The sequence below is a fragment of the Sabethes cyaneus genome, chromosome 1 (assembly GCF_943734655.1).
Source record: "Sabethes cyaneus chromosome 1, idSabCyanKW18_F2, whole genome shotgun sequence".
Taxonomy (NCBI): domain Eukaryota; kingdom Metazoa; phylum Arthropoda; class Insecta; order Diptera; family Culicidae; genus Sabethes; species Sabethes cyaneus.
This window is the reverse complement of record NC_071353.1, coordinates 97,212,749-97,239,704: the sequence shown is the minus strand read 5'-3', so window position 1 is coordinate 97,239,704 and position 26,956 is coordinate 97,212,749. Positions and strand designations below refer to the sequence as shown.

General features: G+C 37.7%; 1 protein-coding gene across 2 annotated transcripts in view; it reads left to right on the top strand.

The window, feature by feature from the left end:
- LOC128746018 (protein timeless homolog) overlaps positions 1-26,956 on the top strand; it is a 155,280-nt gene that overhangs the window by 85,281 nt on the left and 43,043 nt on the right. The window contains exons 9-10 of one of the 2 annotated variants that reach the window (XM_053843152.1): positions 12,510-12,593; positions 15,493-15,541. In XM_053843152.1, coding sequence (XP_053699127.1) covers positions 12,510-12,593; positions 15,493-15,541 — 133 coding nt within the window. Of the gene's footprint in view, positions 1-12,509; positions 12,594-15,489; positions 15,542-26,956 lie in introns of both variants that reach the window. The other variant, XM_053843098.1, reaches the window with a different exon arrangement.

Sequence of the window (26,956 nt, the reverse complement as noted above, 5' to 3'; positions counted from 1 at the left end):
ATGTATGTATGTATGTATGTGTGAATGTGATCCCAAGCAACAATGTGAGTTTGATTGTACTCTTATGGTGGTTTTCATGACCAATTGTGGTCTTGAATGCTATCATAAGAGTGTAATAAAACTCAAATTGTTACTTGGGATGACAATTTGCAATTTTTAAATTTGCATTGAAATTCAAGAAAAGATGTTTCTCACTTTTCTGAATCAATTGTCTCAAGTTTTTGAAGCCTCTTAGTGGAATACGAAATTTGAAATTAAAGATAAGAAAAAACTTTTACCGACTAAATTCCACTATTTAATATTTATTCGCGACAGATACGTATACGCTTTGAAATAAGACACTGATGAAGCCTGCACGTCGTAGGCGAACTACGTATCTGTTGCAAATAAATATTAAATAGTGGGATTCAATCGAAAAGCTTTTGCTTTTCTTTGATTTCAGATTTCAATTGTCATTTTCTTCACTTGCTGTTACTCACAATTGTACAAGAAAAGCAAACAGCGAAGAAAAGCAGTTAATTTAAGCATGTAGGTCTTTTTAATCAATAGATACTAGAGCTTAGAAATGTTATATGAAAAATAGGAAGTAAACGTTGCACGGTAGTAATTTTGTAAGATTTGTTTTCGTTAATGACATTTTAAAGGACAGATGTCTTATGTCATGTATCATGTTTCAACAAATAAATCAAAAATGACAAGCACTGGAAATCATATCGATCATATTTCCTATTCTCAAGCATGTTTAAGGCGCAGCTTGCACTATTTTTCGACTTCATCTTGTTTTCCTAACCCTCTAACATTGTAAAAACGATGCGATCAAGCTAATGACTATCTTTTCATGAAAGTACATTGAAAAGAAGCTTAAGTTTTGATTTTCATGCAAAAATAATTATCTGAAGGAGCGCCAGCTAAGAAAAAGTTCAATTTCTCTTTTTCATATCTAATGCTCTATTCAGTTATTTTTTCTAATTCAGATATATCGCAAAATTGAAGCCAAGCAAACTAATAGTAAAATTTTGAGATTAATCATTTTGTTGTCGATATCCTTTGTCTTCAAAAGCGAAGTATAATAATAATTTTTCTGAACTCTTGTTTTTCAAAGATGCTAACTTTTGAACGTATGGTATTAATATCAAAATATCAAAAAATCTGTTATGAACACATATTTCATATTGTCAATTCAAAACAAGTTTCGTATATGGCTCTGAAGCCCAAAAGTTAAGGCCGACCGATTATAAAACTAAATAAGGTTTTACAAGTATTTACGCACCCAAGGAAAGAAAATTTAATTATTCTACGCAATACGTTGGTAATTTTACTGGCAAATAAGGATTTTGAGGAATACGGAACGGATATTTAAAAATATAGTCAAGTTAATTATACATAGACGTTCCTGAGAAATTAAATAATGATTATTATGGCAGTAGAAAGGCTAGGTCACGCCGCTAGGTGGATTAATTCGGGTTTTTCTCTTTGTATTTATTGTGCAACACAACCCAACAACGGCACTCGACAAAACAATAGTGAATTTGTAACTCTGTTATCAATAACTGGTGCGAAATTGGATGGCTAAATATAACAGAAACGGATCACGTCATCATAATATTGACGCACTTCATCACAATACTAACCCCATTGATACGGTTGCTCTGATAAAACTAATATTGGCTTCCTCACCCTGCATATATGTAGGTATTTAACTAAAGCAATAAAATTTTTAAGATTGATAATCGATAAACGATTCTGCTAATTTACGCTCAAGTGCCGTTATAAATCCAAACAATTGAAACTTAATTTTTGCTTCCTGTCAGCGATAATTAGTTTTATGGTCTATCCATTGCTCATTAGCGAACTCGGCTTATGTAGTAATGGCTTTTATTACGTAACGCAGGAAATCTACTGTTCTGTGCATCCGTCTATCGACATTAGTCATCTACGTTTATAATGACACAGGATAATTCAAAAATGACTTTTCCCCGATTATCTTCGTCAGCTGTCCGTAGTGCTATTTGTGACTCGAAATAATTAGGTAAGGAACGAGTTAAGCAGTGTTACCTATTTTAATCAGTTGAACATAAATGATCCGAAAATGCACTTTTTTATTCATATTTTCAAAATCGTTTGATAGGATCATCTTCACAAATCACTTAACCATACATTTGATTCACACAAACACAATTTACTGGGTTTCCGACAAGAAATATGATGAATTAAAAATTGTTGTCCAAAAAGGTACATTTTTCAGCTGCTCTTCAGCAATCGCCACCTCGCTACTAACGAATTCATCAAATTTTCAGCACTGATTACAACCACTCTGAAAGTCAAGCACTCAATTGTCACATACCATATTATTCAGTCTCTTTTTTTCTATTATCTAAGGCTTTGTCACTAGCCGAAAGTTTTATTATTTTCTAACAAAACTGAAAACAAATTCTGAATTGATGGAACCTGTTCATCAGTAGCAGCAGCTGCAGCACAACTGATGAACTATCGTGTTGCCAAGATACTGTTTCGGTTCTGGAAATAAGTATTTTAAGCTTGAAATTAACTGAAACCTCCTATGGTGAAAACGTGGTTCAATACTTTTAAGAGAAATGTATGTTCATAATTAATTTTTCTTTATTAAAAACAACACAAAAGACAGCTTTTTCAATAATTTTCGAAGATTTTCTCAGTGATTTAATGAAGCAACGATGTGTTTCAATGTTATTTGCTTTGACAACACTGTTCTAAAGTTAGATCGTGTGCACTTCTATGTTTGCCTCTTTTGTTCTCCCACCATCCTTATGAACAGCGAGTGAGACGTCAAACTCGCAGTTTCCCATAAGAACACCAGAGAATAAAAGAGACGACGAATACCGTTTGCCGAACGGTGCGGTGAGTGTATGCCCCGATAAACAATTTAGACAGATGGCATTTTACGCATATGCCGATACGCTATGCCGATTACGCATCAGATGCCGATTAGTAGGTCGCGGATAGGAACGCGAACTTACTGAATAGGGGGAAAAGTTCGAGGGATTTTTTAACGGGACGTAAAAAAATTCAGATTTCAGGATTGCTGAAAACAGCACCTTGCGGGTGAAAATGGGTTCGGTGTGTTCAAAATTAGTTCCACCGCTCCAACTTTTAAAGCGAAAAATCAAAAGTTTAGCTCAACAATAGTGTCTTCCAATGGTAACAGCTTGAAGAACTAAAGATAGCAAGAAGATTGGTATGCTGATATCCCCCACTTAGTCAACCCATCGCTTGTAATAAGGTAAAACAATCAGTGACCCGCTTAGACTGCTTAAAACTAGTTCTTTACCCTAATTTTCAATCTAAGTTTACTCGTTTTGAAACATGTTCTACTCGCGTGTGAATTTGAATTTTACGCTTTTCAAACAATGTCATTTATACCTAGTAAATTGTGAGAAAAAGTATACATTCAGAAAGTAATGGAATAATTTCGCAGGCACGTCAGCCGTTTTGCTTAACAAGTTAAAGTTGTTCATTTTTTATACCTTTCGTAAAACATGACAGTTTCACGCCAGTTGCGTTTTAAACCCTACGGTGTATCCTGTTTGCCTTTCATTTAAATCGAAAATATCCCTGATCAAATTATTCGTAATTTCCACTATTTCCCCTATCAAAAGAGTTAACATCAGTTGATGTGCCTACATGGTTAGGCTCAACCCTCAGCAAGGTAGAACTCCAGCGTGTCGAGCAAAATGGACAATAAAACTAAATTTACTGCACTAAATTCACCATGAACAACAAAAAGCCGGAAACAATGCGAGAGGTGATTTAAGATGCCAATTTGATAGTATTCAACTGACATTCAATCGATTATTCAAATCGAATAAAGCGTTCAATTTCCAACCTCTCTGTTGTTGCCCCACTTGCATTGCACTCTGCCTTGTGACTCGTTCGACGAGAATATTCCGTCACTGAGCTAGTAGTAAATGCGTAAGGTACAGTGGAGTGCAACGGAAAATTCTGCACGAGCTTCCTACACTTTCCCGCTTGAATCGGATTAAAAATTAAATATAGAGTATTGATGAACCCCTCATGAATGTTTTTCCCTTTCTACTATCTAAATATGTATATAGGTATACACGGATAGGAATCACTGTGAAAACCGAATATGGAAAGGATGACCAGCAGCTCGAATATTAGGTACCATTCGACTAAATTTCAGAAACTAAACATTTTCTGTATGCATGTGTGCGTATGTAACGTTTTACAATCTCGCTCACTTTTCTCGGAGACAACTGAACCAATTTTGATAATCTTAGTGTCAAATGATAGGTCTAGTCGTTATTGAACTTTATATCAATCGGACTTTTAGTAAAAAAGTTGTGAATAAAAATATTCAAAAACTAGGCAGACCCGTCGTGGCTAGCTGCTATACCAAAACGTTTCCCGTTCGCTAGTATGGGTGCTCAAGCTGTTAGAAACCTCTATAGTGGCTTGTATGATTGAAAATTTAAAAAAGTTGGTACAAAGCGAAGCCATGGGTATAAACGTCCTGTTGAGAACTTGACTCTTCTTGATCGACAGACTTCGCACCCGGTTATTAGAGTACAGGACAATTACGGGGCTAGTGCAACAATCCTACTGACTCTATGGCAGCACCTCCCAGCCGAGAATCGAACTTACGACGACTGGCTTGTTAGGCCAGCATCATACCCGGGGTATACCCCGAAACTAACTAGGCGGGCTAAATTTCAAACAAATTTTGCGCTTATGGGATCGTTCTTGTAGCCTGGGTATGAAATGGGCAAGCATCTAAATGCCCAACAAATCTCTAGCTATCCCATGCCACAACCTAGCGCCTCCACATAGCCATGCCTGGAAATACATCAGTTTGTATAATAGAGTAGCCAACCCAGCTAGCATTTTCATATGTATATTAAGGTTACAAATGAGAATCACGTATGTATCCAACAAAATTGTATTCGCTGCGTAAATCTTGCTTATCCGTACCATTTTGGAGGCGATATGCACACTGATGGACAATTTAGAGCAATACGCTCATATAGGTATTTCTATGCGCGACCATCTTCATTCAGCAATACAACTTTGTGGTGATAGCCGTATGTTTGTCAGCTGCTATCATTATAAACGATAAAATATCAACTTGCATGCGCTTTATTTTTCTTTATATACAATTCCGAATTTGTTAAGAGATAATTACGATAATTTTCGTACTATGATATACGAGTTGGTGCTGGCTAGGAAGCTAGGAGGTGCGGGGTCGTGTGATTTTCATATCTCACTAATCTTGAAAACGTTTATACCCAGGACTTTGTTTTTATTGAATGTTAAACAAAGATGTATGCTAAGAAATAAGTCCCCGTACAAAGTGCACCCTGTACAAGACGCTTATTAAACCGGTTGTTCTCTACGGGCATGAAACATGGACAATGCTCGAGGAGGACCTGCGAGTGCTCGGAGTTTTCGAACGACGAGTGCTAAGAACGATCTTCGGCGGCGTACAGGAGAACGGAGTACGGAGGCGGAGGATGAACCATAAACTCGCACAGTTCTATGGCGAACCCGGTATCTAGGAGGTGGCTAAAGCTGGACGGATACAAAGGGCAGGGCATGTTGCAAGAATGCCGGACAACTACCCTGCAAAGATGGTGTTCGCCTTAAATCCGGTAGGAACAAGACGACCAGGAGCGCAGCGAGCAAGATGATTAGACCAGGTGGGGCGAGATCTGACGGAGAGTACTCGGTGTCCGAGGAATTGGAGAGCGGTAGCCCTCAACCGAGTTACATGAAGAAACTTTGTTCAACAGGCTTTGTCTTAGGACGGCAAGCCACCTAAGTAAAGTGCTCAGAAATTAAGCAAAATCCCTGGTTTTTTAAAAGATGTTAAAATATTTTACAAAATAATAAAAAACTACCGAATTGCAATGAAGCATGTAATAAATAAACCATGCTATTTCAATGTTCATTGATTAGTTGGTTAATTTTGCATATAAATTTTAGTTGTATTTATTATGCGTGCCACATATGTTTATTATTGGAATTTTTGCCAACAACAACTTCACCCTCCTTTCCCCTAAATGCTATTATTTACCCAGTCGAGTGCCACTTCGCTTCGTTTCAGTGGCTCTGGAATGTCCTCTATCCTGTTGCTATTTTGTTTCCGCTCTTTTGCAAAAGCCATGTCGATTCTACGATAGATGGAAATGAGGAAGTCCACTTCACTACTGTCTGCTATTCCATACAGGTTTAAATTTATTTATAGCTAGATAGAAGTAATATGAAAACGACGAGGGCGGCAGAATGACGAAGAGGAATGCGTAACTTTTCTGTTTTGATGAGATTTCTCACAATTTGAGTAAATATTTTCGAAAAAAATACTCAAACATGAATGCCAGAAGAGTCTTTGAATATTAAATAAAAATTGGAAGCTTTCATCAAAATTTCTATAGGTTTCTACTTGAATACATACTAACTATTACTCCTAAGTTTGAAAAGTAGAAATTTTGAGCTGCAAAACCAATCTTGTAATCCACTAACATGTCCTTTCCATTCGCTTAATTTTGATTAGATTTAGCATAGCATTTGCATTGCAGCAACAATTCCTAGTTGGTGCCAGCAATAATGCTTTCACTTAAGTTTTAATGAGCGTGTTAGTAGATTACGAGAACTAAATGAAAGAAAACTTTTTCCACAAATGATAATTTTAGAAACTTGGAAACCTTTATATACAGGGTGAGAGTAGTGGTTCTATTCTCACCTCACCTCACAGTCTCCATTTAATTTGTACAGTTACTTAGGTAACTGGAGTCACCTAGGATTGCTTGTAAGTCCCCAGTTGGCCTCGAGGTAAGACGCTGGTCTAATAAGCCAGCCGTCGTATGTTCGAATCTCAGCTGGGAGAGGCTGTTAGAATCAATAGGATCGTAGCACTGACTCCGCACTGTCCTGTATACTAACAGTTGGTTGCGAAGTCTGTCGTATAAAAAGAGAAGGTCAAATTTCGATAACGGAATTAGCACCCAGGCTTTATTTATTTGCACAATTAAGGCGAAGAAACGCGGACTAACACGCTTTCGGACGAACAGCGTCACACGCAGTACCTTGCAAGTCGCGTGCATAGTATCCTGCATAGTGTCGTCGTCCTGCAAGTAAAAAGACGTTAGATTAAAACTTCTCGGTCGGTGGTTTCTACAGTAGGTGGAGGAAGAGGCACAATTTGTGTGTCTAAAAATAGACCAACCCATGTCGCGCTATGGTTAATAAGGGGGGTTGTGCAGACTCCTTTTGTCCAGCGCCTCTGTGATTCATAGGTACACGGGTACCAACGAGCCACATGCCCTGGCGGGTGTTGTGGGTTCAAATCCGGTTATAATCTCAGATCATAGCTTAGTTCGACCCTTGCACCTTCCAGCATTGGACAATAGGTAGGAGTCACAAAGACAACTTGTTAAGCGTAGATACCTATTTACCGCCCCCCCGCCCCCTTCCCTTCCACCCTTTTCCCTCCATTCCGAAAAAAAATCTTTCTTCATTACTTTCCCTTACCGTCCCTTCATCAATTGTAGAACCATCGCTTCAAAAAAAATTTTTAATATATGCCTGACCGCATTTCAGGGTCAAAAGACTAAAACGCGAGTTTGGTCAACATTCTATTTCTTAACCTGCAATCGCGCAGATTATCTAGCATTCCTGCTAATGCGCTCGCTAACTGCTTTTATCATAATTTTATTGATCCAAACCAGGGTCTATCCCAAACAACCAAAAGTTCGGATTTTACCTATTTTTTTAGTAACTAAGGTTCCTTTCACCAATCGGTGGATTAAATCGGACTTTTAATCCACACGATAAAATTTTGACATAAGCTGGGGCCCGCAAATCCCAAACACCCTAATCTTCTCCTCTACGATTATCATGCCCAATTATTTTTACAAATTGATCAAATATAGCAATTAATTAATGAAAATATACATATACTTATTACAAACTTTGGCAAGAGTGGTTTATACCAAGAAACCACAGTGAATTTATTTTTTTATTTATTTAATTATACAGGAGGGATGCCTCGATATAAGTCAACCTCGTTATTAAACAACCTCGATATAAGACAATTCGATTTAAAACAATTTCTCCCTCGATATACGACAAATTCCTTTGACATAGTTGGTAACGACACCAGAGCTAATTTTCCATTCCAAAATCGGGGCCATAAAGATGTTCATTATTTCAAAATAACCCAAAAAATTGTAAAAAACTAATAGTTCAAACAATAATAAATAGTTCAAAAAACGTAAACACACAATACAGAGCAAAATTGGCGACCGCAGATACAATTTTTTTGGAAAAAAATCATGTTTCGATATAAGACAATTTCGATATAAGACAACTTTTTGCAATTATAAATTGTCTTATATCGAAGTATCCCTGTAGTCACTTTATCAGCTTGGGTCATTCCTGACTTCTGCGGGGTTGGGATTTAAACCCGGGTTCTCGGCATGAAACCACTACACCGTGATTGACCCCGTGTAGTGAATTTAAGTACCTGCACTATAGTCAAAATTGCGATTTTCGGCCAAAATTATTTTTTAGTTTTAAATTGATTCTAGATTAGATTTAGTACAAAAGAAATTTTTTAAACTCATAAGAACTAAATGATCAAACGCTAATGGTATAAATATTTTCTTGACAAAAACTACAAGCTATACAGCCCCAAGGGTTGTACGAAAGGGTGACGTAGGCCTGTGTTAACATTATATTGTATTGTATTGTATTGATAACATGTTTTACTCGATGAAGTATTCCTTTATGTCAGATCATTAGATCAAGGACTAATGCAGACTGCATTTCTGGCATGTGCTTGTACATAAGTATCGCCTCCAGTTTGGCTCATTAAAAGAGTGAGCAGATGCGCTACGGAAACTCGTGAGGTTCAGATCTTCGTTCGTTTCTATCCTGGAAGGCACATAATTATCACGACATTCGAGAGCCTAGTAAATGTTTCAAGATAAATGTGAATATCATTCATCAATCAGCCTACAACATCAAGTAATAATTGAAGATAAAATTGCATTTTCTTTTAGCTGAAAATATCTCTTCGATGTATCAGTAACAGCAAAAAATGTTGTAGCCTAGTAGTTTGAAGGGAACGCCAAAAAAGCAGCATATATTTAGCGTTTTAGCGGTACGATAAACGAATCATTTTTATAAGAAAGTTGATTTGCAATTATAAACGCGAAGCGCAGATTACGAATATTTTTATTTGACCTTAATTTTATTTGTTGGTAACCCTTAAAAGCGCCATTGGTTACAAATAACAACAAACCCAAAGCAAGTTCAGCGCAAAATGAAGTGCCAGTCGGATGTCTTTCCCTTTTGGCATGAATGGAAAACCAGAGGGATGGGGTGGGTGTCAAACTACATACATTGTCCTTGTCCCAATCATTGGTTTTAGTCCTCTTTTGGTTCTGGTACCTACCTACTGGTTGATTCATCTGAACAACTGAACAACAACTGAAACTAATCAGAAAGTATTTAAATACTGCCTATTAGTTATTTTCGATATGAAGGCTACTTCAGAGTTGTCGCCATCCATGGATGTTTAGTCCGCCAAATTTTGACAATTTCACATCCCTGATGGCAACAGGCACTTAGGTTATTGGCATCGACTCATTGTAGTCTTCGCCGAAAAGCTTTTACTGCAGTCGGCTCCCGCTCGTTTCATGTTAACGAAATGTTTTTACATACGTTTTCACTATTAAGCGTATGAAAGATTATTATAAGTATATTGCTATAAAATTGCTGGACATTCTATCTTTCCAATGACATATTAACAGTTATGTTTCATTCAGTAGTATAGAAGTTATAAGCATTTGAAATCTTTCATTCAAATGTTACACTTCTCTTTTCGTTTTCACAAAGTGCTACCCAGTCCCAGTATAGTAAACAAAGACGTAGTCCTACGTCAAAAAAAATATCTTTTCTCAGGGGTTCTCTCGTATTTTCATTGAAACTCTCTCTAGGTACTAGGTAAACTTAGTAACATAGATAATCAAATTCGTGAACCGTTAACTAACAATTGTATTATGATCCGAAGTCGTGGCGATTTCAATTTCAAATAAGAAATAAGAATAAAAAATACTACTTTCACCACCAGGTGAACTAAATCGGGGTTTTAATTAATTTTTGTGTTCGGTCCGTATCAAACCCGCGACTCAGTTCAACCACTGGCTTGTTACTGCTAGATCTGATTTCGTGAATTATTTTTTCCTTTTGACGTAGGACTACGTCTTTGTTTACTATACTGGGACTGGGTAGCACTTTGTGAAAACGAAAATAGAAGTGTAACATTGGAATGAAAGATTTCAAATGCGAATAACTACTGAACTACTGAATGAAACTGGACAATTTATATGTCGTTGAATAGATAAAAAGACCAGCAATTTTATGGGGGGTAAGAGAGCAATTTTAAAGAGGGCGTAAGAGGGGGGAGGTTCTATACAAATGATACACAAATTTCCTCATAACTCGAGAACTAATCAAGCAAATGGAATAAAATTTAGCATGTGGGGATTTTAGAAGGTAGGATTTTTTTCTATGGTGTACTGAGACCCTTTTCCCTTCTAAGAGGGGGGGCTCCCAAACAAATGAAATACAAATTTCCTCAAAACATGAGAACCAATCAAGCAGATGGAACCAAATTTGGCGTGTGGGGGTTTTCTGGGGTCAGGATTTTTTTCTATGGTGAATTGAGACCCCTTCCCTTTTAGGAGGGGGGGGCATACAAATAATATTCAAATTTCCTTATAATTCGAGAACTAATCTATCAAAAGGAACCAAATTTGGCATGTGGGGATTTTTGGAGGTGAGAATTTTTTCTATGGTGTGCTGAGACCTAAGAGGGGGGCATTCGTACAAGTGAAATACAAATTTCTTCATAACTCTAGAACTAATCAAGCAAATGGAACCAAATTTGGCATGTGGGGTTTTAGAAGGCAGGATTTTTTTCTATAGTGTACTGAGACCCCTTCCTCTTCTAAGAGAGGGGCTCCCATACAAATGAAATACAAATTTCCTCATAAATTTAGAACTATTCAAGCAAATGGAACCAAATTTGGCATGTGGGGGTTTATGGAGGCATGAATTTATTTTATGGTCGGAGGATAAGAACTCTCATGCAAATAAAATAGAAATTTTTGCATATGTGTAAAAGTAAGATTATTGAAACATGTCAAGCTATGTATAATCATATTTAATACAATAATCTGTGGGCTGGTCGTTCATTACTATTTCAATTTTTATGATGCACACAAGTAATTTTTAAAAGAAATCTGTTATGTCTCAATGGTTGCAGGCGTTGTACTTATGAACCTTCGTCCACGTATTTTGAAAGCCACCATTGCATTTTTTTAGAGTGGTTTTAACCCAAAAGGTCATTCGCCACTTTCACAACACAACATTCACAACATTCACTTAAACAATGGCACGCACAGATTCTTATAAACATACATATGCCAGAAATGCAATTTACATTAGTCTTTGATCTAATGATCTGATATAGTCCTACGTCACCCATTCGTACAACCCTTAGGGCTGTATACCTTGTAGTTTTTTAAGTGGTTTTAACCCAGAGGGTCATTAACCATTCGTGAGTTATGGTATCATTCTATTATCATAATAGTTGTCAAATGTCTAATATATACAGAAATAAACAGCAGGCGATAAAATATTAACTATTGTAAGAGCACTTGTACGCTTTCGAAAAATACCGTCAACTTCTATTTAAAAGTAATGACGTTTAGACGATAGAATTGTGAATAGTTGGTCACTCTGTATACTAAAAAGATTAGTTTTGTACCGTCTATGAGCGAATCTGCAAACTAACAGATAAAAACTCATTCGCCACAAAAACTTCGATCTTTGTCTTTTGTGTGCCGTTTCGATTCAGTGAAACTGGAAAGGCAAATGGTCTATGTTCTATATAAATTTTCTATTCGCGTGGGTTGGGAAATAGCACCATGTGGTGGTAGTTCGAAGCACTTTGGAATGGATGGCTGTATGGACTAAGTTGATGCCACCTCCATCGCTTCCGCACTGTATTCTATGAAATCAATTTCATCCGCTTTTATTCGGCTTTAACAGCATACAGCTATATTCTTATTTCTTGCTTCCTGAAATGGGTTTTCCCATCTGAGTTCACTTCTGGTCTTTGGATCATACCATGGAAAAAGTTTACCCGTAAAAATAAAGTTTAATAGAAAACAGAGAACCAGATAATGATGAAAATTGCAAAAGCTGCTTCTGGTATACAAAGGGAAATCGCGAAGCAAAGCAGGAGTTGCACGTTATTGGTAAAGAAAAACATCGTTCTGGATAAGCGTCTGACGCGGGCATATATGGATAAAAGGTTCAGATATTATAGGGTTACACCCGCTATCAATTCTATCTACTAGCGTAAAAGGAAATGTTTAATTTTTGTCAATAGTTTTAAGTAATCTCAAATATATTTGACATCCTTTCTAATTTTTCGATTTCAGAAAAGGAACTTCCCACCCAACTCGATTCTATCGATGGATATGCCGCGTCGAACGAAAATCATGAAGAAGAAGACGATGAAGAAGGTATGTTTAGTTATCGCTCATTGCAACCTGCGTCTCGCGTAATACAATTTATTGTATTTTTTACTAATCTAATTATTTTTTATTAGTTTTATAACGTATCGTTATTAAAAAAAAAAGGTCTCGTTAAATTATAGCAGATGTATAAAAATCAGCAGTAAAATGGTTGAATAGGGCGATATCTATGTTTTTGTATCAAGGAGAACGTGTAGTGTTATGATATGGCACGGATTCACAAGTCGATACCAAAACACGCCAATATCTCCTTGCTTCCTCCACTATTATGTTCGCACGGGATTACTTCGAGAAAAAATCTGGAAACTTAAGCTGAGGTGGTTGAAATTTTTGGGTATCACGCAATGAGCTATTATCTTGAATAATAAATTATCACTTTGCATACGTGTTATCAACTGGACATCGCCGAAATTAACAACTAGATGTCAATATAACTCGAGAAGAGCTCACCAAACTGGCTAGAGGCTGATTTTTTTGGCGAAATTTTGAATTTTATTGTCTTTTTGGGGTCTCATAAATATTTTTTAGTGAAAACCCCTCTAGTACATATCTTTTTTCTGATTTTAGGATTATTGTGGATAATTTATATATTGGCCTAACAGCTAATATTTGGTCTATCAATAAGGCTTAAAATTTAAATAGTCTTTTTGACAGAAACTGTTACCTACACAATTGTGTGGACTAGAATTGTTAAAGAATGGTTAAACAGTTATAGTCATTGAATCTACATTAAAGTCTAGATCGAAGTAATTTGTGAACGCAAGTGGGCGTGAACAGTTGAGCTGAGTGTTATATGACTAAAGGGCCAAACAGAATACTGGGTCAACGCATCTGTCAGCAGCAATTTGACAGTTAACCCATGAGAAAACTGACAGAATAACCCTTAATTTAAGTCATTTATATGTTTATATACCTGAAAGCATCGTAAGTGTGCTAGTTGAGAGAACAAAGTAATTGTCAAAATCATCTTTCGCCACTCCTACTCTCACCAATTCCGGACAAATTTGTGGGAAGTTATTAATTCAGCTTCATTAAAGAACGATTAACGATGGGCCAAAGCATAATGCTACGGCAGAACCTCCAAAAAGGCCCTGAATAAATAGTCCCCCGTACCATCTGTTCGCTTACTTTAAAACTGCATATTATACTATCGATCGCAAATGGCACATTGTCATTGTAATATCTGCAACGGGGTCTGAAAATTTTAAACAGTGTAGAGCAGAAAAGATTGAGTTAAAACTAAATACTCCCTAAACCAAGTACATGTTGGCCGGTGAAGCCGACACCGATGTGTAAAGATCGAATGCGATGAATTTGAGGTAATTAACAAATCCTTCTTGTTTGGCTCAACGATGATGGCAGACTGTGACAGCAGTCATCAGTTTCGGGAGCATATTATCAGTTAAAGTCGAGAAAGGTAACTAAAGTTAGACTAAAAGATGCAGTAGACATGGTGTGTTACTTGAATACTGGACAAATTACCCTGTGATTGTGGCGTTTGGTTCAAATCTGGTAGACGACAGGGAGGACAGTGAGCAAGATAGTTAGGCCAAATGGAAAGAAACGCACAACCGAGTTAATCAGAGGAATATTGTTCACTAGACTTTCTCTTTGATTGGAGGAGGAACCACAAGTCGACTAAATAATACTAAATTGTTATGGTGGACGCCTGAACTTCGAAACCTAAGAAACGAATCAAGGAAATCTAGATTACGCTTTATGGGTATGAGCTGAGGCTATTACGCGAATAATTCGCGATGTATATGGGAATCCATCGTCTTTCTGAACCATTGTGAATCAACTAAACAACACAGCACGACTTATTCTACCATAAAACTTGCACGGACTGTTCAGTAGTTGTTGCTAAGCTGCTTGCTTGATTCTATTCGAATCCTAAATTTTCATCTCCTTTTCATCTTTTCATCGTCATTTTCATTTTCTTTAAATAATTCAACCGCCAGCTGAACAAACATGGTGTGCGTTTAAAATTTCGTACAACAATGCACTTCCCTTTAGGTGACCCCAAAGTTTTTACCGTAACTTTTCAACGAGGTTTGATATCAAAAAATTCTTTTGGCAGGACATTTCTGAAGGTACAGTCATTCCACAATCATGGGTCACACACAATTATGGGTCATTTTAGCTTTATCTGCCGATTGATGCGTGAATACTATTCTAATTGACTGATAAAATTGTTACTGACTGATAATTGTTAACTGATATTTAAACGGAAATTAGCAGCTAAAGCTAACATGACCCACAATTGTGTGTAACCCAATGCAAAACAATAAAATTCGAATTTTCCAATTTTCCACAGTAGGGTCCCCTTTAAACGATACGTAGGATGATATTTTGGACAGGTGTTACGTGTACTTTATTTTGAACACTTTCATTTAAGTTTGCTATAAATGTCCAAAATAGAGCATGCATTACACCTGTCCAAAATACACAATTATGATTTAAATCACTTTAGCGACCGTAACGGTTGCCCAGCTTGAATGGGTCCGTCAAAGATGTGAAATAATTTTCCAATAGATTGCTTTAAAGGCCTAGATCATGACAGTTTACTCCATCATTTATCAAGCAATTCAACGTTTCTGATTTCACCCGTGTGAGTCGCTTGATAGAATGTGGTGTATTCCCGACGCTTTGAGATTCGGTATTCATCACTCCACTACATAATGCTGAACAAATCAAGATATTGAAAATTGATATGGAATTTCGATTTCTGGAAATTTCAAAATATCTAAAATAGGTCATGGCTCCGTGAGAAAACGCCGTGCTATCTTAACTTAACTTAATGGTGTTTTATTTATTTTATAATCTATTTTATTTCAATAAATAATTATATTCCTAAATAATTTCTAAATATTTTTACTTTCAGAAGACAATCAAATGACGGAAACTGATTTTAAGTTTGAAGACTTTGCAAGCAGGTAAGATATATGTAATATTGTAATTTTCATACGCCGTTTTTAAGGCGTAAAAGACCCCTTTAGTAGCATCATGGTACACTCTAGTCTTGATTTACGTCCACTACTCGGGGGACGTAGAACAATCAGTAGTAAAAAGAGAGGACGTTAATTCGTTATTTTCGACGTAAGAAGAGAGGATTTTGATTCAAATTTTGGATGCAAAAAAGTGGTCGTAAAATAAAGTGAATCGACGTAAAAAGAGTTTCCAAAACAAACCCTGTGTATACAAGCAGGAACAGGAATGAAAAAAATGGTTCTAGCGATCAATAGCATAAGAACGATGAGATTGAGATTCATTGATCACCACTTGTAAACGACAAATCTCGGGTAATTTTTCAAATAGACCTAAGTGACAATGAGAGATTCTCTTCGCGTCTCCTCTCTTCCGCTTTTCACGGCGATACTAATGCATTGAAAAGAAAATTTTCAAAACATTTAGCTAGCTAGTGACTCCGGCAACCGATTCATGCAAAGCTGATGTATTGAAATGCATTAGTATCGCCGTAGAAACCGGAAGAGAGGAGACACAAAGAGAATCTCTCATTGTCACTTAGGTCTATTTGAAAAGTTACCTGAGAAATATTTATTTTATCGCGATCTGTACAGATTATTTTGTGTGCTGGACAATCATTGAGGCTATATTAAGGGCTTGTTCGCGACAAAATCTGGACATCTCAATTTTGCAATAAAACAAATTTGCTAGAAGTTTAATCCATGAAACAATTTTATATCATTTATGTGTATATCGTTAATAATTGTCAAACAAATTAACATTACTTATTTGGTCTGCATGAAAAATTGGCGAACTTTGGAGTTTACCCTTGCCATGAGGGTCAGTGCAGACTTGTTGACCACCAATTTAGCTGCGTTTGTCCAAGATATTCGAAATTTATCTATAGTTGTTGCTTGTTGTTTGTACAGCTCTCTCTTCACCAAAGCCCAATACCGCTCGATGGGACTCTGGACAGTTAGGTGGATTCGCCCCCTTCGGTACAATATGGACTCCTTTAGCATCATACCATTCCATACCTTAGAAGTGTGCAAAGAAAAGTCAGGGAATGTCAGGGAATTTTATTTGAAGTCAGGGATTTTTGGTATGGGAAGAAAACTCGCGTGTAACCAATCTGCTGTGCACAAATTTTCTAGAGTTTCGAAATTTCGTGAATGTGCGACTGACCTGCTTAAAACCAGGTCACGGTTCTCAACAACGGTTAGACCGATGTGATAGATTTTGGTTTTAAAGGGAAGGACTCACAAGCTAACTGATCATTATCAATATTTTCTGGATTCTTCGACATTAAAGCAAAGCCATGACTTCGCAGCCGGTTATTAGAGTACATGAAAATTACGGATTACCTACAAATGGCCGAAACACAAATGGCTTAATATATCTAATGGCCGAATTACGAATGGCCGAATCACAAAAGGCCGAACGTCATATCCGGCCGAAAATATTCACGGCCTTCAACCTGCAAAAACGTGTGGTACATGCTGTCCTTACTCGCTATCGCTCGTTCGGACTTACCTAAGGAATAATCCCTGCTAGTCAAACCTAGGAAATTGCATGCACCTAAATAGAAGTGGTTTCTGCAGAGGGCTGCTCCCACCCCACACACTGGCGCACACTCTCCCTGGATCATCTACGAAACATTTCCTACTCACACGGTAAATAGCTCTCGCATTATAATGGACGAAGTTCATTTGCGCTTAGGGCAACAAAGAATTATCAATCATCTGTACTCTGTCGTAAATAGTTGTGTTGCTTATTTTGTTTTTTATTTGATTAAAGTTATTTGTTAGCCAGTTGTCAATTCATGTTTTTTTATTGAATAGTTATTTAGGCCTTCCGAAAAAATTCAGGTTTCGTGATTTGGCCATTGGTGATTCGGCTATTCGTGATTCGGCCTTCTGTGACGGCTGTTGAAATTTGGCCATTTGGATTTCGGCCATTCGTGATTCGGCCATTTGTGTTTCGGTCATTCAATACCACCCCAAAATTTCGGGGCTACTGCAAAGATCTTATTAGCTCTGTAGCGGCACTGCCCAGTCGAGATTCGATCATACGACGACTAGCTTGTTAGGCCAGCTTCGTACCCCGGAGCTAACTGGGCGGGGCGTCGTCGACATTAATCGGATATTTAGATCAAAAGCTGTGTATACAAATTTGCCTATTTTGTACGAAAAGTGACATAAAATGTCCATACCAAGCTGGAGGATATTGACACGCAAAGCACATACTTTTTCTGTTTTCACTGCGGCCAATTCACCAATTTTGTAAAAACACTCTTCGATGCTTCAAGAACAAATATTCATTGATATTTGAAAAATAAAACCAGCAAATTGAGCCTCTAGATAATTCCGAGATAGGACTGTAACTGGAAAAAGGACTAATCAAACTAAACCAAGATCAGCCTTTGAAAATTTGCTACGATATTCAACCTGAACGAGTCAGAACCCGGACTTTAATTTTTATTCTCATGTCGATCACTAGTAAAAACCCACGATTAATGCGTATTCGAATGAAAGACCATTTTAACCTTGAAATTCTGCTTTAGTCTAACAAATCAGTCATGTCTTTGAAACTTGACTGCGAGCAAAGAATCGATAGAGTCGCAAACCCGAAGTTTTCCTGAATATCAAAACTTGGCTGCAAGTAGGTCGAATAAACGCAAATAATACAACGATGCTGCGTTGCTCAATTCATCGTTGTGTCATTTGACATCAAAATTTCTTAAACTCCTGAGGAACAATTATTTCCTCATATTAACAATAACAAATCGAAATAGCTGCTCAGACAAATCGGGCTTTGCGTCGAAATTTTTTTTCAAATTATGTTCTAAACTAAAGACCAAATTTTATACTTATTGTTTTCCGTAGTATTTGAAGCGGATTTATAGCCGGATTCATAACATGTGATCAAACAGACAAAACGACTCATCCCACCACGTTTTCCAATTGGAAAGACCAGCAGACTATTTCCATTTTCTTCCGATAAGACATCTTGCAATTTTTATTTAGCTCAATGCCTTAATTGCGATGTGCGTTAATTTGAATTAGTTTTAATTTTTCACATAGAAATTTCGCATAAAAAAACGAACTTGAATTGAAACGGAAAAATGAACTCATTAGGAAATAATAATTCAAGAGTCAACAACCAATTAAGCCAAATGAACACTTTAAAAAGAAAAATTAACGAGATATTTTACGTCCGGATTTTTTCGAAATACTCCAGGAAAAACCTGGAAAAGTCAAGGAATTTTATTTTCGCTGGATAATCAACACCCTGTCTGTGTAAACCTCTATTAAAAACACCCACTGATACAAATGTTTCACTACACAAACGATTTAGAGGCTTAAGCGCAGGCCTGAATAAATGAGCACAAGTTGGACTCAATTAGTAACTCACCGGCACAGAACCACATGTTCTAAACACAAAATGGCCCGTATGAGGTAAACAACCTCTTATTTCAGATCCAAAGCATAGCTCTTTCACAATGGTTGTTACCACAGCTCATTAAAGCGGCTAACACAACGCTCAACACACAAACATCAACATGATTATCACGCCTCATGGAGTGGCTACTCTCCCGGAGTGGCAGTCACAGTTCACTAAAGCAGCTAACACACACCCGTTACCTCAATACCAACATGGATATCCCAACGCATGAAATTGATTAGAAAACTAATTTTGCAGTGACTTAGACAGTATACTGCATCAATACCACCATGATTGTCTCAACACACGAAATTGATTATATAATTTTTACAGTGGCTGACACAGCTCACTGACGCAGCCAACACATCATGGAAGTGACAGGCTGGTAGCTGGAGCGAGACATATGCCAATCAGGGATGACTAGGTTTATGAACCTAGTACCCTGATCGGCGACCCCGGCGGCTCCAACCAGGTCTCCCCTTTTTGAGATACTGCAGTCTGCAAGATTCCGAAGATGATATTTACTCGGACAATGTCCTGTCGCAAGACCGGTAAGCTTGCTGAGATCTCTCTTATTGAGACTCAGCGACTTTTGAGTGACTCTCATCCTCGACGTTTATATATTTTATATATTAAGCATGCTGGGATCTCTCTTATTGAAACTCAGCAACTTTTGAGTAACCCTCATACTCGACGTTATATATTTTTAGATTGTTTGAGCGATTGTACAGCCATCCTACTGGCCATAACTGTTCGACTCTCCTTTTGCTTCAGCCCACCCTCCAGTACACAGACAGAGATCAGGCATAGTGAATCCCGACCCGTGAGTAGAGAGTTGGAGCCACATCTTCGTTTGCCGACTCACAACGAGTCGGCGTGTTGAGGATAGACGAGGATCAGGACTGAACCTCTGCTGGCGCATCGTTCAAGTCCTACTCTTCCCCTTTTCTCCTCTCTACCTCATTCGTTTCTTTGTTTTTCGGCAGAGAGCGCATGCACGGTAAGAAATCGTCCACTGCATCAGTGACCGGCTTGAGGCAGCAAAGGCAAATTACTGCGGAGGGCGCCCTGGTACTCCACAGGCTCCGTTGCAGCGAGAGAATTTATAGAACCCCCTCCACCATTCATCCCTCGGCACGGGTCGCGTCACACCTTGGATTAGGGGTTTATCCATTCAAGTTGGCCATGGATAACGGTTATTAAAACCATCCTCCTTTAGGGGCTTTGGACACTCTGCTTTGGTTCTTAGTATTCTTACCTCCTACAAGAGCCGTCTTGCAGGCGGTGAGCTCACACTCAGCCTTCGCATGAGTGCCCCCTTCTCTGTCCGCATACGACCCTAGTTTCCACCGGTTGTCCGATTTCCACTAAGGAGGTAGAGATAGGAGTTGCTAAATAAGAGGCTGTGGAACTTCGTGGTAGTTCTGGAGCGAATCATTCAACCATTTACCATCCGACAGCCCCAGTAATCGGGCTAGCAAGTAAACCAAATTACACAAAACGAAAAACACTCCGCGTAGGCATTGTGTCCTCGTATTAGCAAAATTCAAAAAAAATGTCACAATTTTACTCATCACCGCTGGTAGGACGGTAAAATAACGCACTGGCAGTGGCAGGTATCGCCAAATGTGGTGTCTCACCTATCAATCCCAGTGTAGGATTGCGCACCGGCTACTTAGCACATCTTGTCCGCACGATGGTCCGAGGTGGAAGGAAAGAGGGCGAGTCAGCTTCGCGCAGCCTCAAGTAACCAAGCCGCTTGCAAGAGAGCGGAGAGGGAGAGAGAGTTTATGATTGCATTCTATTATGACGTTCGCTCGCGGCAGGGTTGGATATAGATCGACGGGTAAACGATAAGTAAACTCACTATCAACGAGGGCGTCTTGCATAATAGGATTACCAATACCCCACAAATACCAACAATACAAGTAACACTTTTTCACGAAGTTAGGTAAAATGTAACGTCATGATCGACTACTGAGAACTGAAGAGAGAACTAAAGATTCACTGTTCGTTATCAACTGTACAGATCATCAACTGTGCATGTGACGATAACTCACAGATTTGAGCAAAATCACTGATTTTCCATCCCTGACCAAGAATTAAAATTAGTTAATTATGATATGTATATCGCAGATTGCAGTGCTAATATACAGTCAGTACGATCGTTACACTAGCCTCTAACTATCCTGTACTCTAACAACCGGCTGTTAAGTCTGTCGCTAGACAAGGGTCAAGTCTTAGAAAGACGTTTAAGGCTTATAGTATATATGATATAAATCGTAGACATCTAACATTAGACAATCGCATTGAGTATTGTAGGATGCTCACGAATGGTAAAAGTTCAAGACATAAATTTATTGTATACAATTTATAAATTTTAGAGTCTAGATGGAGAGCTCAGTCTCATCAATCGTAGAAGCAATAGTGTTTGGCGAAGGTCTCTTATAGTTTCTTCACTTCCTCGTTATAATTTTTTATAGTTCTGGAAATATTATAAATTTACGTTATAAAATTTGAATACAGTACACTCACGGAAAAGTTAATCGATTAACTCTTCCGAAATATTAACTTTTCTGAGTAGGACCAATAGTGGCGCTCCCAACCTATATGGAGAAAAATCCTAATACATTATGGACACACATTATAGGTAATCATGGGGATAATGGCTTACATTTTTATTTATTATATATTATTGACTGACAAGTAAATGATACCATATAAGATATTTTGTAGCTGGAACTGGGATATGAACTTAGCTTTTCTGTTGCATATCTTAAGATATGTGAACGATCTTTATAGCTATGTGGCGAAAACATTCCTTACCCTAGTAAATGTAATTTTCTCCTAACCTTCTCATTGATTCGGGAATTCTATATTAAGATATCCAAAAATCATTTTTCTATTTTCGTCTGCTAAATGTGCATATAGTTTGCTATAGTATACTAATTCTATTTGCCATCGACAGTCGAATTTAGCTTATTATCTTGGATCTACTAGTCAAGTCAGGTCCGCTGGTTTGCTGCTATTGTTTTCGTTCTTTATCAAGGATACAAACATATCATAGGTTTATTTTATTTTTTTGCATCCCGACTGCAACGCTCCGTTCACATCGAGGCTCATTTTAATTCATCTCGAAATTTCCTTTCGGTGTAACACTAATGTCGATTTAGAGTTGATTAAATCGGTACATGAGAATACACTGTTAATATATCATATGTATTATCTATTTATTAACGGCCACATAGTTGGCCTCGGCGTACGACACTCTAACAAGCCTGTAGTCGCATATTCAAATCTCGACTAGGAGAGGCAGAAAGAGTTAATAAGATCGTTGCACTAACCCCGCAGTTGTTCTGTACTCTTACAGCTGGCTGCAAGGTCTATCGTGTAAAAATAGAAGGTCAAGTTTCGAAATCCTAGTGTACCACCTAGACTTTGCTCTTTGCTTTGCTTTGGGTTCGTAGCACTAGCCCCATAGTTGTCCTGTATCACTAACAGCTGACTACGAAACTTGTGTATCTAGACTTCTGGTAATATTTGGGCTTTTTTGTATCTATTGATCATTGTTGTATTCGTTATTATATAGCATTAATTCACGCAAACTTAGTTAACCGTATTGAATTTATTGAAGTGGGCAAACTTTGTTAACCGTATATAAGCTGTAACAAGCCAAGCACAAATAATCATACAGTCTCAAAACACCAGACTCAGAGGCCTTTATTGTAGTGGGGAGTGAGCACTCATATGTACGTAGCTTAACGAAGCAGCCACAGACTGTTTGCATAACTGATTTGTATTGGCAGGAGAAACTATGAGATTTCCATAGCCAGGGTATCTTTTCATTAGGTGCTTCCAGATTAACGTCATTTTGCTTTACCTCAATACCAAAGAAAAGTCTAGTTGCAACGTCACGTATTTGAAACTTGACCTTCTACTTTTTTCGACAGACTTCGCAGCCAGCTGTTAGAATGCAGGACAATTGCGAGCCCAGCGCTACGATCCTATCAACTTCAACAGCCTTTCCCAGCTGAGATTTGAACACACGAATCAGGCATATCATAGGTCAGCTCAGTATCAAACTAGATTTATCAAATGAAAAAAGTAGAAGAATCTGGGTCTCAGGACACAAACGCAGACTTGGTGTTGGATAGAGATAGTCGGGTTTCATATTTTCCAAGCCAGAAAATTTTTTCTCTGTCAAACCCGGATCCGACCCGGATTCGAATTTTTATTTTCTGTCAAACCCGTACCCGACCCGAACCCGAAATTTTATTTTCAGTCAAACCCGAGCCCGACCCGAAACTGAATTTTTATTTTCTGTCAAACCAGAACCCGATCCGAAGCCGAATTTTTATTTTACGCCAAATCCGATCCCGTCCTAAACTTGAATTTTATTTTAATTTTCATAAAACTCACACCTCGATTTAACCTTCCTAGTGCATTGGGGTCGTTTTCGACCCATCGGCGTACTTACAAAGCTTGATTCTCAGTAAAGGAAAGAGCTAGAGACTTGCAATTTTCTGACTTTTCCTAACTTTCGAAAACTAGCATTGTGGGAGAGTTTCAGCTTTCAGCGACATCTAGAAGAGCTACAGCAAAAAAAGTTACATATTATGCATTGGGGTCGAAAACGACCCAAGTTTTGAAATTGCTCTCATTCATCCATTTTCCATCCGAATTTCGTTTTGTTTTCCTCGTTTGAAAGGTATGGTCAAAAACACCCAAGGTATGTTAGGGAATATTTTTTGACTAATGGCCACTTCTGCGTCGGTTCCGGAACAGCCACTACCAGGTCCGGGGGACATTTGTATACGTTGAGATAATTCTATTTTGAGCACATCAACCACATTGGCTTGATAAAATAAGACTAATTGAAGTACAATGGGGATATTTTGGACCCAAATGGCCACTTCACCATCGGTTCCGGAACATCCGGTACCCAGTTTTAGGGGACATTTTTGTAATTTAGGACAACTCATCTTGCGACACATCGCATCACGTCGGCTTGATCAAATAAAACTAGGTCATTTAGAAGCCAAATGGCTACTTTACCAAACCGATGTTGCGGAACATCCAGTACCTGATTCCGGGGGAAACTTTTGGATTTTGAAATAATTCATCTTGCGGCAAATCAAATCACATCGCATTGATAAAATAACAATATAATGAAAGTACAATGTGGCGTTAGTCGCATAGAATCCGGTACCCTGTATTCATAATGAACCATGAAACGTGGCAATTCGGGCTGATGAATTACCCTGCAATCCAAAAATGTTCCCAAAAACCGGGTACCGGATGGTCCGGAACCGATGGTGAAATGGACATTTGACTCCAAAATGTTTCCATTGAACTTCCATTAGTGTTATTTTATCAAGCCAATGTGATTTGATGTGCCGCATGATCTTATCCAAGAATGTTCTCATAAACTGTGCATCCGATGTTCCGGAACCGATGATTAAATGGCCATTTGTCTTCAAATTGTCTCCATAGCTCTTGTAACTGTCTTATTTGATAAAGGCGTTGTGATTCGATGTGCCGCAAGATGAATTATTTCAAAATTCAAAAATGTCCCCCGGAATCAGGTACCGGACGTTCCGGAACCGATGGTAAAGTGGCCATTTGGCTTCTAAATGACTTTATTTTGCTTCCATCAGTCTTATTTGATCAAGCCAATGTGATTTGATGTGTCGCAAGGTGAGTTATCCCAAAACCCAAAAATGTCCCCGAAAACCGGGTACCGAATGTTCCGAAACCGATGGTGAAGTGGCCATTTGGATCCAAAATATCCCCATTGTACTTCAATTAGTTTTATTTTATCACTGATTTGATGTGCCGTAAACTGAATTAGCTCAATGTATACAAATGCCCCCCGCACCAGGTAGTGGGTGCACCGGAACCGACGCAGAAGTAGCCATTAGTCAACAAATATTTCCTAACATACCTTGAGTACCAGTTTTTGGCCATACCTTTCAAACGAGGTAAAGAAAACGAAATTCGGATTGAAAATGGATGAATGAGAGCAATTTCAAAACTTGGGTCGTTTTCGACCCCAATGCATAATATGTAACTTTTTTCTATTGCATTAGGAAGATTAAATCTTGCCAGTTTTCTATTCGTATTCTCTTTAACGTTCGAACTCTTAAATTCATTTGAAATTTTAAGTTTTTATTACCCTTCTATTTCTTGTTGACTTAAGAACTTAATTGAAAATTCTAAAAAATTAAAGTATACAGCACTAGAATCGTTTTTTTATTTTTCGCGGGAATACCTCTTAAGGGGGGGACCCTACTCTGGAAAATCGGAAAAATCGAATTTTATTTTTTTGTATTTTCGAGACGCTTACATCTTCAGAAATGTCATCTGGGAATACTTACAACACCTTTGAACTATGACTTAGTATATACTAAGTAGTTATATAACTATCGAAGTTTACCGTTTAGGTTCAAGTGTAAGTAGGCAAAACCAGTATCGCAATTAGTACTTTTTAATTATCTGTTGAAAGACCCGAAAATAGGGATGTTGCAAGTTACCCTGTATACGGGGTTACTTGGAACACTTTGCTGATGTTGCGTTCCTTATGAATATAAATTTGATTTCAAACCGCGAGTGGCTAATCCGGTGAAAACGCAAGATCCGAATTGTCTGAATGAACGCTAGTGAAATTTTTCACAATTTTCAATTTTTTTGGTGTATATGATAATTATTTATTTTACAAGTGCTGCAAGTTGCGCCATAGTGGAAGTAAGAACAAGACTATTCGTATTGTACTCCGTGTTAATAGTGTCGTCAGTTCTTACGTTAGCCCAACAAGTGGAGTAAAAGCTTATAACAACAAAAATTCTTCATTTTTTCTCCAAGTTCAAACATAAACAAAGCCCAAAGCAAATACTGGAGAGACGTCTACAGTGGGACACTTTTTGTTCCAAAAGTTTAAAAAAATTTTTTATGATAGCTATCAACGAGCTCTACAACATGGCGGGTAACCATGGGTTAAACAAACTGCTTTTCTTCGTATAGATGTCCGATTGCAAATAACAACAAGTGGATAAAATTAAATTAAATTAAAATTTTCAAAAATTGAAATGAAACAAATTGCATTGAAAATTGACGATTATGTTTCATCACTTTTTCTGTATTTGCAATTAAGTTGTACACGCATACATCATATATACACACATACACAGAAACATTCATACCTGAAGGTATGCATGCATACATATATACATACACACATACAACCATGCATACACAGATACTTTGAATACAATCGATCCTTGATTGGAATGTTCTGTTTTTACACGTGAACGGTTCAATGCATGACGCTTAAGCGTTTTTTTTTTGTTTGATTATAGTCACTTTAACAGCTTAGGTCATTCGTGACTTCTGCGGGGTTGGGATTTGAACCCGGGTCCTCGGCGTGAGAGGCGTAAGAGGCGTGAATGCTAACCACTACGCCGGGACTGACCCTTGCTTAAGTGTTTAAGTTTGAATAACTTTTGAATGAATTGTTCGATTTTCAATAACTTGGTTTCGTTTGATAGATCTGAGCCGCAATTTTCAAATAATAATAAATTGCAGAAAGCTTATCATTGCATTATTGCTAATATGTTGGAAACATATGTTTTAAATACTTTTTTTTGCACATTTCTTTATGTATCTTTTAAATCACAAACCCAATTATCATAAAATTTGGAGGTTTTTGCTTTAAAAGGATTTTCTTTCTTTTGCAATTAATTTTGTTCAAACCGATTGACTGACCTCTGAGAAAATGAGGTTTCGTATTTTTTGTATTTTTATACAAAAATTTTGGAATGGCAGTCCGATCAATATGAAATTCAATAGCGAACAATGGGACAACTAGACCTTTCATTTGATAGTAAGATCATCGAAATCGGTCCAGTCTGTCCAGTCCAGTCAGTCTCTGAGAAAAGTGGGAT